This window comes from Clinocottus analis, unplaced genomic scaffold, assembly GCF_023055335.1.
Source record: "Clinocottus analis isolate CAN_PGR_092001 unplaced genomic scaffold, fCliAna1.0.p SCAF_27, whole genome shotgun sequence".
NCBI classification, from domain to species: Eukaryota; Metazoa; Chordata; class Actinopteri; order Perciformes; family Cottidae; genus Clinocottus; species Clinocottus analis.
The window spans coordinates 1,138,777-1,151,895 of NW_027176009.1; the positions used below are offsets into that span (position 1 = coordinate 1,138,777).

A 13,119-nucleotide genomic window follows, 5' to 3' on the forward strand; every position below is an offset into this window, starting at 1 on the left:
ACTTGGATGCTTTTTATGAGCATGCGTGTTCTTTGATTAATAACTGATTACAGTGATCCCTCGTTTATCGCGGGGGACACGTTCCAAAAATAACCGGCAATACACGAAATCCGCGAAGTAATCAACTTTATTTTTTACAATTATGATACATGTTTGAAGGCCGTAAAACCCCTAACCACACACTTTCATACACTTTTCCCAGACAGGCATTAACATTTTCTCACATTTCTCTTATTTAAACACTCTCAAAAGTTCAAACTTTTGCAGATTTAAAAAAATAAGCCCAAACATGTTTAACAAATTTCATTTAAATGGTCAGTCTACGAGGTCCTCTGTCCGTGCCTCTTTGTCCTTTTAGCCGAACATGTTCTGTACTGAACGTATTCTGTACTGTACAGGAGACTCTGCACGGAGGCGATTGATTGACAAGAGTGTACAGTACAGTCCCTTAGCCAATCAGGACCAAAGTTGAAAAAAATGAATGGCGATTAATCGCATGATTATGTACATATTCATATAAATTTGCCCGCCTGTGAGCGCGTGTGAAGCGGCTCGCAGCTCGCGGCAGCACCGCTGCTCGTGGAGTACAGAAGCTCCATGACAATACATGCTTTATGTCAGTTGGCGAGGCTGCGGCAGTGATTTAAAGCGATAAGCCCCTCCCAATGCAAAAAAAAACAAAAAAAAACCCGTCAAGATTATTTTCTACAACCGAACGATTTTTCTATGTGTTAAGGACAGTGTGTGTGTGTGTGTGTAGGAGATACGATCGATGGGTCACAATGTTCCCTTGTAATCTATTAAACAGCAGCCTGTCTGCTCCTCATGTTGCTGCTGGTAAGAAAACACCCACACACACCAGTGTGCTAATGTAGTAACTGATTTCCTCCACAGTTCAGAAACACCCAAATGAAAACCATTTAGCCCAGTGTAAGAGGGAGGAGACAGCGACGCAGACGACTGAAGCTCTCGTTGCGAACTTTGACCAGGATGTGAACTTGCTGGGCAACCGGCGATATGAAGCAATGCCATAAACCTGTTAATAATTCAAACCTTTATTTGAATGGAATGATAGATACCCCTCTTTCCAATACCTGCTACAGAGCAGCAGGTCCCTGCAGCGAGAGGGATTTTTTTCTCTCCCAGGAAGAGACTACGGAGGGGAGGGAGGATAATGCCATCTCAGTGTTTTCAGAGTCTTATGATGGAGACAAAAATACATACTTTAGGGAGATGAACAGGAGTGAGCGCACAAGTGTCCTCCTTTAGTCTTCCCATCCAAAATATTGAGTAAATCCCAACGCAACTCCAGCGGAGCATCTGCTAACGTGACAGGCAACGATCCAAAACCTGGAGAAAGTGTCAGAATTTTACGGTATTGTGGTAACCAGGATGAGAGGGTGTCTAAGGTTGACATGCAGGCATGTCACCAAGGGGCGCTTACGTCAAGGAGAGGGACGTCCACACAGACTAACAGACTTGAATGAACATCACAAAATCAAGTGGCGCTGAAGCAGTTCCATAAAAAGGTCAATTCAAGTTCAAGCAATCAGACTAATTCAAGTAGTCAAGACACTGGAGTGGCAGCAGTCCTCTTTAGATGATGTGGAACTGTGCGATTGGCTGATAGAAATCCAATCAAACGGGCCAGATGACAGTAACAATAGATCTAGACATCCAAGGAAAGTTAGGTCCATTGGAAGGTTCACCGTGCTCGTCGGGGGTTCGATCCCCAGCTCCTCCAGTCTGCGTGTTGGAATGAGCGTTGCAATAGGACCCTGGTGGCGGTAACGTGCATTGCAGCCTCAGTACGCATGCAGTATGAAGCGCTTTGAGCAGTCAGAAGAACAGCTATATAGATGCATGTCCGTTTACTTAGAACAGAAAACTTGTTAAAATATATTATACAAGAAAACATAGATATTACACCTCAAGGCTGGATTTAGATACTACATTTCTGGTCAATAATTATTTGCAATTGTACTTTAAATTGTACTGTGTAGCTTATATATCTGTTGGGGTAATTTAGAGTCAGAATAACCCTAAACATTTAACCATAAAAACTAACTGTGTATTTAGGTCTATATTATAGCATTTAGCAATGCATCATTTGTTTCATACTTACTAAGTTAGGATATTGTTAAGGTGGTAAAAAGTAAAAACAAATAATATGGCAGCACGCTCAAAGCTCAGTGGTGAAATCATTGCTTTCCCATCAGTCAGTGTTACAGAAGTTTGAATGAGTTAAGACACAACTCAGGCTTTGACCTACAGTTAGCATGTATTTGATAAACTTGCGTTACGGAACGGGTCCCGAGATACTCCTGCAACTGTTCAACTTGAATAAAAATTGTCAACATGCAAATTGTTTCGGGGAAAGTAAACATTTGTGCAGGTTTTGGTTAAAGATGCAGCACGTGTGTGTTTCCACTGTTAATTGTTTCCACTTTATTTGTATTTTTTAAACACAATGTCATAAGTGATGCTTTCAACAGGGACAGGTAGGGTCCTGCGACCTTGTGATTTGTTTACAAGCGTAGCCAATGGCGAGTTACAGTGAGTGAAGGTCATCACTTTGACTTCTCGTCACAAGAAGCTGCTCCGCGCCTTGGAGGTTGTTTCTTTGGCACACATGCGCAGACGATATAATCACACCAATGAGTTATGCATTTCTTTGGTTTCAGATACAGGCAGACTCAACAAAGTGTGTTAGGCACTTGAATAGTCTCAAGACATTTATTGCATTAACGCAAACTGCAGAAGCCCAGACAGCCAGGTTACAACACGCCGGCTGCCTGTTGCTATGGCTCGTGTGGTGATGAGGAGAAGGGAGGCGGGAAGGTGGTGACGGACCCAGAGTCAGACAACAAAAGAAAAAGACATGCTCATTTGCACGAATGCATAAATGTGGGAGTGTCTATTGGTGTGTGGCTCTGAATAGAAGACAACCTCGGCTGCGTCGCCATCCACACGGGTGAAGGGAGAAGGGGCCGGATCGGTGACAGGGATCGATGGAGGACAGCATTTGCTTTGACTTCCAGGCCTGATTAACACAAGTCATTACTCAGGTGCCGTACGAGGAAGAGGAAGAGGGGGATAAAGAGATACTGCAGAGGACTGCAGCTCGGGGCCACGCCTGCTCCCACTTTGACAGACAGTTTTCTACACGGCCGGCCATCTCGTCTTTCAGCTTAATCAGGGAAGGCATCAGATCCACAAAACACGCCGGGGAGCCAAATGAGCAAAGGTTGTAGTAGTAACAGATGCACATACTGTATTTCTCACCACAAACACATCTGACCCACAGATTCTGTTAAATATTGACCTGTGAGGACGACGCTGCAGTCATCATCACACGGTGCTACATCCTCCCCCGCATTGAGGAGTCTAATGTAATTTACCGATCTCCACGCGGCGGTTTCCAGACTCTTATGGAGCAACAGCCTTTGTTCTGTTGAGCCTTTAACTCAATTCAGTTGATTTTGTATAGCCTCAAATCACAACTTTGCCTCGAAGGGCTTTACTGTCTGTACACATACAGCCTCCCTGTCCCGGGACCTCACATGGGATCAGGAAAAACTCCCCCCAAAAAACTGGAAGAAAAAAAATCATTTCACAGCGATACAAGGCAAGAAACGTTCATGAGAGCAACAGAGGAGGATCCCTCTCCCCGGATGGACAGAAGCAATAGATGTCATGTGACCAGAATGAACTACAGCACATTCAATTAAATTATTCATACGAGTAGTCGGCATGGAAAACAATCCAGAAACCATGATTCATGTCAAGCCTGGTGTCCTCCCCAATAGCTACTTGCTATCCTGCAATTATTTGAACAATGTGCAAAGATTGCAGGACATTGTGTAGTTTTTAAATGGAAATATATATATATTAAAAAAAACATGAATAAAGCCTCATAAAACTATGTCATTCTACAGTACAATGTGTTCAACAGGACCATCAGCCCTTTAAAAAGGCTCTACACACCCACACCGGTGTTTTCAACCCTGTCTGGCTCGGTTGATCAGAACTATGCTGGGAAGGACACGAGGAAATCAAACCTCTAATGGACCAATGGGAATGATAAAGGTTTGAAAAGGTACAGTTGCATTAGCCTTCTTAGGCCACACTTAGCCCAGTGTGCGTGATGTGATGCTGGAGCTTGTTGTTTAGTATTTGTATCAAACTTGGTGAACTCCAAACCTGAGGTAGATTGAGCGAGGAGTAGGACAGTAGCCTAAAGCTGCGATATACGTGATATTCAGAGCTCAGCAGCAGCAAACAACCATCGTCTATAAGGATCAATGTGACCCACTGCCGAGGACACAGTTCCTCTCATACAGCGGTCCCAACCGATAAAGTCAACCCCAGCGTTGACACCAAGGTGAATCCCCCACCCTTCGGTTTGCCCTCACGTGAACACGGTTAGCTCCGTCTGGCGCTTTTGTCGTGCTTATCACTGTTAGCAGCGAGCCGCCAGCTCAGTCGTCGCCATGTTGAGAGCCCAATCTCGCATAATGTTAATGTAGACTAGTTATTTAAGTTATTAGCTCACGATGCTCCACACATCCGAAGCACACGTGTTTACTTTATTACTCACACACCTTTCAGAGCTTTGTGCGTTGGTTTGCACATGTTAGAGAGCACGGCTCAGGAGAACTGCTTTGTCACTCACGACTTCCTCATGGGCCAACATGATGCCGCACTTCCTAAACTAAATAAGCAAGAGGTTGGCACACATGACAGTGACTTAATGTAGCAAGGACAGAGATCTTTATAAAACCAGCCTAATGTCCGGTCTTCCTACATTTCTATCTGAATTCTACCAAAAGTACAACACTTAAATGGAACGGGGGTAAAAACTAAATCAACGGCGAGTCCTTGCAACGTTGCTTGAGATGGCAATAAACAACCGAATCATCGATCAATCCTCGCGCCCTGATACCTGCTCCTCGCTGCTGCCGGACAGTGCTGTCTGACTATTGATTCAGACACACCGGAAGGGTGCACAGCTCTATTAAAGAGAGAGCAGATACAGGGCCTTTTACCCGCGGAGACCGCAAGGGAATGACATGCAGACTAATAGCACACAGTATCTATTATAGAGCAATCTTCTTACGCTGTAGTTTCACCGATGAAATGAAAAGGGATCAAAAACAGGAAGAAAATAAAAGATACAGAAGGGAGGAGGCACTGAGGGCAGAAGGACACAGAGAACCATACATTAGAGGAGGGAAGAGAGTGTCAACAAGCAGAATATAAAAAAAAGGGAGAGACCGTCACGGAGAGGCAGAGAATATAAGATGGAGACAGAGTGGGAGATGAAGGATGGGATGGAGAATACTCGAGAGTCAATCACGGAGATGAGGAAACGGATGGAAAAAGTCGGATGGGGGAAGGAAGATGGCTTAGGGGAGGCGGTGGGGTGGGAGTGGTGGGGCCCGGGCGCGACGTGGGGGGGGGGGGCATGAAGTCGAGCAGCGAACGAGGCACAGAGGAGGCTGCAGCCAGCCCAACAAGTGGGGGATCGAGACGGATCCCAGGGGGGAGACGGAAGGAGTGAGGGAACAAGAAATGGGAGAGCCAGAAATAGACGGGAGCACAGCAAACACAGCCGAGAGTGGGAGAAAAGAGAAAGAGAGAGACGCCCAACAGGGCAGGGCCAATGCTGCAGAGGAAAAAAGGGAGGATGAGAGGATGAGGGAGGAAGGAAGAGAGAGAAATAAGAGATGGGAGGAAAGAGGGCTGGTGGGATGGATGCAGCTCGGCAAGTCACTTCAGAGTGTGTGTGTGTGTGTGTGTGTGTGTGTGTGTGTGTGTGTGTGTGGTCTATGCAGAGAAAGAGAGGATCAAATGATCCATTATCTCAGGGCAGGAGCTGGACGACCATCCAGTCAGCAACCCATTACGTCAACATTCTCCAACACTGGTCTGCTGGGACGCCGAGCGAGGAGAGGAGGTTAACGCAAAGGGGAGGAGGAGGTGGACAGGAGGGGAGGGAAAGAGTGGGGGAGAGGGAGAAAGAAGGATAAGGAAGAAGAGGGGTGAGGGTGGCGAGGGGGGGGAGATGAGGCTCGAAAAAGAGGAACCTAAAAGGGTGAGGACTCTGGGCGGTCATGTTGTGTACGTGTCATATCAGATTTCCTGTAAAAACAAGCTGCTGACATCATCCCCCCAAGCGCTAACAAGAAGTGGTGCCACTGGGAAATTATTTAGCAGGCTTGGATTGGTGCGACATGATGCTGCAGATGCGTTTCCATCAACACAGGCAGCCGACGTGGCCGGAAGTCCACCGGCAACGGTGCAAAAACATCCAGGGACCAACACTGGGTAGCGCACATTCAGAGATAAAATAAATGTCAATGTCTTTCAGCCACTAAAAAGGACTTTCTGGGGGAGAAAAAAAGAAGCTTCATTATGAAGCAGATTCATTTTAGCCATGAAAACCCGTCCTGTGCCTGAAGCCTTCCATCAGATCAGGTAAAACATTAGCAATGCGGCACCGGTGCTGCTTTTCTTATTTTTGTTCGATGACAAAACCTAGTTGTGTGTGTGTGTGTGCGTGCGTGCGTGTGTGTGTGTTCCTGCCTGGCACCTGCTCAAAACCATAACTATGGCTCCGCCCTCCATGGCGCTGTAGGGCCTTGGCAGCGGCTCCGTGGCCCAGATTACACCAGCGTCTGCCTGCCTACCTCGAGCACCTGCAGACGGCACCTGAGCACACGGCGCTGAAGGATTGCACATCGACACTTGAACCCCTCGTCTGAGGGCGTGAAGGAGGCGAACCTGGAGCAGAATGTCTGGGTGGCTTGTTGTCATTGGCTTATTTGGCAATATCTAAGTGGAGATGAAGAGCTACAGGATGCAGGCTAATGATACACATTGCTGTTGTCATTAAAGGCCATTGTTTATTCATGGGGATATTGTTATTATTTCATAAAAAAGGTATTCATTTAATGAATTAGGTGCTTGGAAATGCTTGAATAGGAAAGAATGTGTGATCGTGAGCGGCAGTCAGCCTTTTTAGGACAGCGATGTGTCCGTTCTGTGGGTCAGGCGGGGTGCGACCACACTCTTGTAGTTGGATGGGCGAGGGCAGGGGGCGGGGCCAGCTCGAGGTCAGCGAATCCAGCACCTACAACCCTTGACTTTTTACAAGATTTATTATCAGCAGATAAAACTTTAAAATCGGGTAAACAGACCATTTCACTGCTCCAAGAGCAATAAAGTCATGTTGAATTGTTTTAGCTCGCACAAAAAGGTTGAACAGTACAAAAAAAAGGACCAAAGTGATCGATGGTTGCAGTTACAATCCGACTCGCTGAGAGCAGGTGGTGTCGCTAAAACTAAAAAAAAAAAAAAGCTATCAGCACAATAAAAAAAGATAAAAGCAACAGCAATCCCAGAAGTCACCTTGTTCACTTCATAAAGCATTTGCCTCAATAGGTTTTCGTCACATATAGATATCTTTTTTTTGTCCATGGCTACCTGTGTGTCATTCGTAACTGAATGACTACAAAACGCAGATTTTTTTTTAATCTTAACTGAGAGAGAGGGGTCATAGACCTACAAGAAATTTCAACACAAGTCGCTGTAATCTGATGGCGCCGGCGTCCAGGAAAGAGCAGCTTTGGGACAGCGCCACAGAGCTGCCATCATGTGGGTACCGCAACCGGATGAAACCGTTTCGCTGCTCTGCCTCAGACAGCGAGCCAGAGGAGGCCGGCCGTTTAAAACGGCTCAGAGAGCAGGAGGTGGGACCGCGTCAGGGTTTAAAACCCTGCACATTACCACGAACCGCCATCTGGTACCTGTAACCACCTGTCCTATTACATCAAGTTCAGATTAGTATTATTTTTACTTCATTTAAAAAATTTCTAGGTTTTTTTTAAATGTAATTCTTACTTTTTTTTTTATCTCTATCTACTTCACAATTCTTTCCCCCGCCTCCTCACTTTATTTCTCTCCTGTCACCGGGTCGCTCTCTGCAGTCAGTCAGTCCTGCTGCGCCCTCGCCGGTCACCTGACCACACCTACCTCCTCCTCGCGCTGCACCTGCTCTAAAAAAAGGGTCCAAACAGAGCGGCGGAGGAGGCGTGCTGCGTCACCGTACCGTGCATACCGGGAGTTACCGGTACCTTGTTTTGGGGTTTCGGATTAGCGCGGAGGAGCGTTCCAGTTAACAAACGAGTGACGGATTCAGGAACATCTTCAGGCACGCGGCGCACCGACGTTTCATCAGATAGATACCTGCTGCTGCGGCGCACTCCTGTCCTTGGATGGAAATTCCAAGGTTGTGCTGCAGTAAGAGGGCGCTCTGTGTGCGGCAACGCAGACTGGAGACCGGGGCGCGCCGAAGAAGCAACTTCTTATGAGGAAAATAGTCTCTCCTTGTCAACAAGTTAGGTTTAGAACTGTTTTTTCAAAACATTACACCATGAGTAAAAATGGATAACTAAATGAGCCCCATAGAGGAAAAAAAACCCTCACTGGAAATGAACAAATGCATCAGGATCGTATTCTGAATCGGGTGCCATGGTAACCAAAGCCCTGCCATGCTGAAAAGTACAGAAAATCCTTGGCTACACGTGCTGCATGTTAAGGAAGTCTTGGTACTGAAAACAGAAGCGCAGAACACGAGCACATCAGGCCACACTGTCAAGTTCATCAACACCTCGAGCTGTTAATATACTGCGAGTGCACCACGCAGGGGGAAAGACAAGGGGAGCGCTCCGTACGCCCGCTCAGCCGCTTTGAAGCCTTTCAGGCAATGAAAATAAGTCGTCCATGCGGCTGACTGACTCGCGGCGAAACCACAAGCAGTGCGGCTGACGACGCCCGAGGTGTTCATACCTGCACCGAGATGCGGATCCAAGGCCCACCCCCTTCCTCTGGAGATACGATTTCATAAGGTGCAAATGAAATGCGGAGTAAAGAGTCAAGCAGTGAGCTGCAGACATGTTCCCATTCCCGAGCCGCTGGTAGAACTCCAGCCTGACACACTTTCGATATAACTAGCCGGTCTGAGAGGCGCCGGCCGAGTCCTCAGGATGTGACCCTGAGACGGCGGCCCGGATCCAATCTAAAGTACTTTATTTGGTCACGGAAGCGTCTCAGGAGTTACAGCAAACGGCCAATGCACTGACAGTACAATGTTGTACGATGCTGTGTGCCTGTGTGGGCACACAGCATCTGTGTTATTTACCTCGTGTCACCAAATGATCATGAGGAAGAATCTCAGAGCTCACGGGAGGCAGACCGTTTCGGCCTTAAGATACAAAATCAGGGTTCATACGCATTTTCACTAAATGGATTTCCATGACTTTAAACCAAATTTCCATGACCAAACATTTTGTAAAATCTCGGTGTATACATGAAAGTGAGAAAATGTAATATTTAAACTAATAATGAGAATTCAAAGCATACAGTATACCTAAAATTACACAAATGAATGAGAGAATAGTTTGATTAAAATAATAAACATTTATATAGACGCCTGCATGAATACCTGCTTAAATTTTGAGCGTCTTTCTTTTAAAAGGATATTAATTATTTCAAACTCAGCGTAAATGAACGTCATGAACATATGAATTCAACACATTTACATGACTTTTTTACATGAAAACTTTTGGAATTTGATTTTTTTTCAATAACTTTTCTAGGCCTGGAAAAAAACATTTTAAAATTCCATGTCTTTTCCAGGTTTTCCTTTACCGGAAAAAACCCTGAATATGTTTTGAACATTCGTCGGCGTGAGCGATACAGATTTGGCAACATTGAAACTTTCCCGTTAAACAAAGCCCCTTTGAACGCTACATTTTCTCTAAAGAAAAACAAATCAAGAAACTGTTTGCACCTGATTGCAGCTGGTTTGCTCTGAACTATCAAAATCCTAGTTTTGCTGTGAAAATTCAGTTTTTATTGGCCTTTATAGGACAGGTTTTATGCAGCAGTGATTGCTACTAAGAAAAAAAGTTTTTTAAGTGTTGAATAAATAGAAGTCAAACTCGTTGGAGGAATATGACCTTAAAGATGTCCAACTTTGCATACTGCAGGAGATAATCATAATTTATTGATTAGATTCACGCTCGCAGGACACACACAACCAGGACGCAGCCCGCTGAGCCGGGGGAGGGGTGCCTGTGGTGGATGCAGATAAACCCAACGAGAAAACAACAACGAGCCGACATGAAACGTAAACAGGACCAGCGCAGAGAGAAACCCGCGAGCACACACTAGACCCGCTTTGGGGACGCCGGCTCGTAACCACACAGCATGGGCGGCCTATGAGTTGTGTTGTTTAACTGAGCCTTTGTTGTGACAGAGGGTTCAATGACACTCACGCCAGAACTTTACTCGTTTAGCACGAGAGACAAAGCGAGGCAACACGGGCCCTCACATAGGCTTCCTTCTGGTCTCGTCCCGGGTCTCTAAAACAAGCTCGTTTGAGCCGCTTCCAGGACAGTCCTCTTTTAAACCCGCTGACCCTTTCCCACAAAGCCCAGGAGAAGAGTAGAGAAGCCCTTGGAGACGACAGATGACGGCGGATTCATCTGGATTCATCGCGTTCATTATTTGGTTGAAGAATAAAAACGTTGATAGAAATGTGGCGATATAATAAAAAGGTGTGGTGCTAAATGAAACAGATGTACAACAGATGTACACCGGACTGTGTCAATCACCCTAAAAAACTTGACACTGCCCTTTGATACGGTCTTAATTATTGATGCTCATCATGTTCGTTTTGTTGGGGGGGGGGGGGGTTGCTGAGATTACACTGGCAAAAGAGCTCCATCTGAAGCTCCAGGAGGCAGGTTAACCACGTACCACCAGAACAGAGTCAAACCCTAGATGATGTTTTAATGTCTACAGTCCATATTTCAGGGTCTTCTTTTGGTTTTACTCAGTTACCTCAATAACCAGCTGGCTTACCAACTAAAATATACTACCTATACTACCACTGCCTCCTGCAAGTTGTCAAGGACGCTTCACTGGTTCCAGCTTCCTTAATGAGCAATAGATGGTTGGCTGACTAATTCTTATAATAATGATTATATAAATTGCAGAAATGATTATTATTATATAGAAACCCTCAGAGAACACAATACACTACATTGGAACAGCAATTCTATGGATCTGGAACTGCAGCGAATGATGTACATTTCATCTTTAAAATGTCTCGTTTTGTATCTTGTCGCTGAGGAGGACAGACTCGACTGATTTGACATACGATGCAGGTGTGTTCCAGGTGAGAAACTGAGACGTGATGCACAGAAAGAGCGGCTGTTCTTTACAGTGTTTGACGACGCTTTGGTCTCTGGCCAAGTCACACCCTGACGAGGAACTACCAGGAGTCATGGAGGAGATACTCGACAGGGGCAAGGCTCCTCGCGGGGTCCTGCACCTGCTAAAAAGGGACCTGGAGCCGCCGCGCAAACAGACACAAGGCCGCTACCTGTCCGGCCACGCGTGTGCGAGGTATTTCGAGGTGTGGAGCCCTCAGCACCAAACACCGGCTGAGCGGCATGAGGCGGTGAGCTACATTGCTAGCTAGCGTGTGCGCGTGAACGCTAGCCAGCTGGCGAGCTAGATGGTGCGTTTTCGGGAGATGGGTTTAAGTGAACCTCGTCCCGGACGACTCGTGTCTCCCCCAAAACAACCACCAGGCAGCTAGAAACAGCGCAGGGACAAGGGTGTCAACAGTTACCACGTTAGCTAGCTGGAGACGTGAAGCGGTACCTTTGTCTCCTTGATGTCCTGCCTCCCTCCTTCAGGGTACCACTGGACGCGGACAAATCCCCGACAGAGAGGCCGACTTGGGGTGTCTACCGCACTCTCAGTGTCCGAGCCACACGGGACTCGTCCTCCTCCGCCTCCGCCTCCTCCTCCGTCTCTCCCTCCGCCATCGTCGAGGTCCGAGTCGGAGTTGAACTCCTCCTCGCCGTGGATCATCCGGACGAGGCCAAACCGGACTGAGCTGCGATACCGCCCGGAGACCAGGTCGTGGGAGAAGAGCAGCCGCTGGGAGCCGTCCGCCGTGGGAGACAGAGCCATGGATGGAGGCTCCGAGCCCGGGCTGGCTAGTGGCGAGAGGCCCGGGGTCGGGGGTGCGTCTGCTGCGGCCGCCGCCTCCGATGCTACGGGCTCCGCCATCGCTGCTGTTGTCAGGGAGTGATGCGAGAGCGCGAGGATGACGGCGGAATGAAAAAAATGTAACCTGGAAGCGGCGAAGTGCACGTGTTTACGTCGCTACGGAGAGCTGCGTAACGAGCGCAGTGCGCGCGCGTCATCGCGCAGTACTCTCTGTCGCCACGGAGCGGCGCTGTGATGCGCTTTGGACGTGGTTCTTTTAGTGGCTTTTTAAAGGAGAGAGAGAGAGAGACTCTTCTAGTGTTTGTACTGTTTTAATTATACTGTTTGAAAGGAATACACACTTGATATTTAGAAGGACTTAAAACATCAAGTCACATCTTCATTCATATTCTGATCTATAAAGAAAAAAAACAGAAACAGGAAGGTGAAATTGGGAATTTCACAATTTGTTAAATTACAGTAAATCTCTCAACAGTGGATTTAACATAAACAAATATAAAAAATTGACACCAACAAATCTTATTGAGAATCTGAATTACTGAGGGCAACATGTTGGTAGTCCTGATAAAACATTTATCCCGAGACTACTTGAAACCTCTCATATCCTAAAATATAAAAGAGCGTGCCTGGTAAAGCTTCCCACACTTTAAGCTCGATGTTTATCTGGAGATGGAGATTACTTTCAGCCCTGTGACCTTTACAGGGAGATCACCTGCTCTTGGTGTCCGTTTGTGTTGAATTAAACCTCTCATAAACACGAAACAACACCTGCCAGTAACTTATTGAGCTCTGTGATTACAGCCTGTGTGATCCTAAAACTTGTGGGAAAGTTGCGTAAAGTCAAGCCAGGGAGGACCGTGACTGTTGCTTCCCGAAATTCTTGACGTATACACGCATCGTATTCTAAAGCGGTGACAAACAAACTACGTGCATGTAATCCTCTTACAGATCTGGAAAATAAGGCGTGCACAAAACCGTGAGCTCGACTTAAAGGGACAATGGAAAGTCTCCCTCACGAGAAGTCAC

The 13,119-nt window shown here is 46.6% G+C and overlaps 1 protein-coding gene across 1 annotated transcript in view; it reads right to left on the minus strand.

Moving 5' to 3' along the window:
• ube2o (ubiquitin-conjugating enzyme E2O) overlaps positions 1 to 12,220 on the minus strand; it is a 30,946-nt gene extending 18,726 nt beyond the window's left edge. The window contains exon 1 of the mRNA XM_068592286.1: positions 11,740 to 12,220. Within this exon, the coding sequence (XP_068448387.1) occupies positions 11,740 to 12,153 (414 nt within the window). The 5' untranslated portion in view covers positions 12,154 to 12,220. The remainder of the gene's footprint in view (positions 1 to 11,739) is intronic.
• Between the last annotated feature and the right edge of the window lie 899 nt (positions 12,221 to 13,119).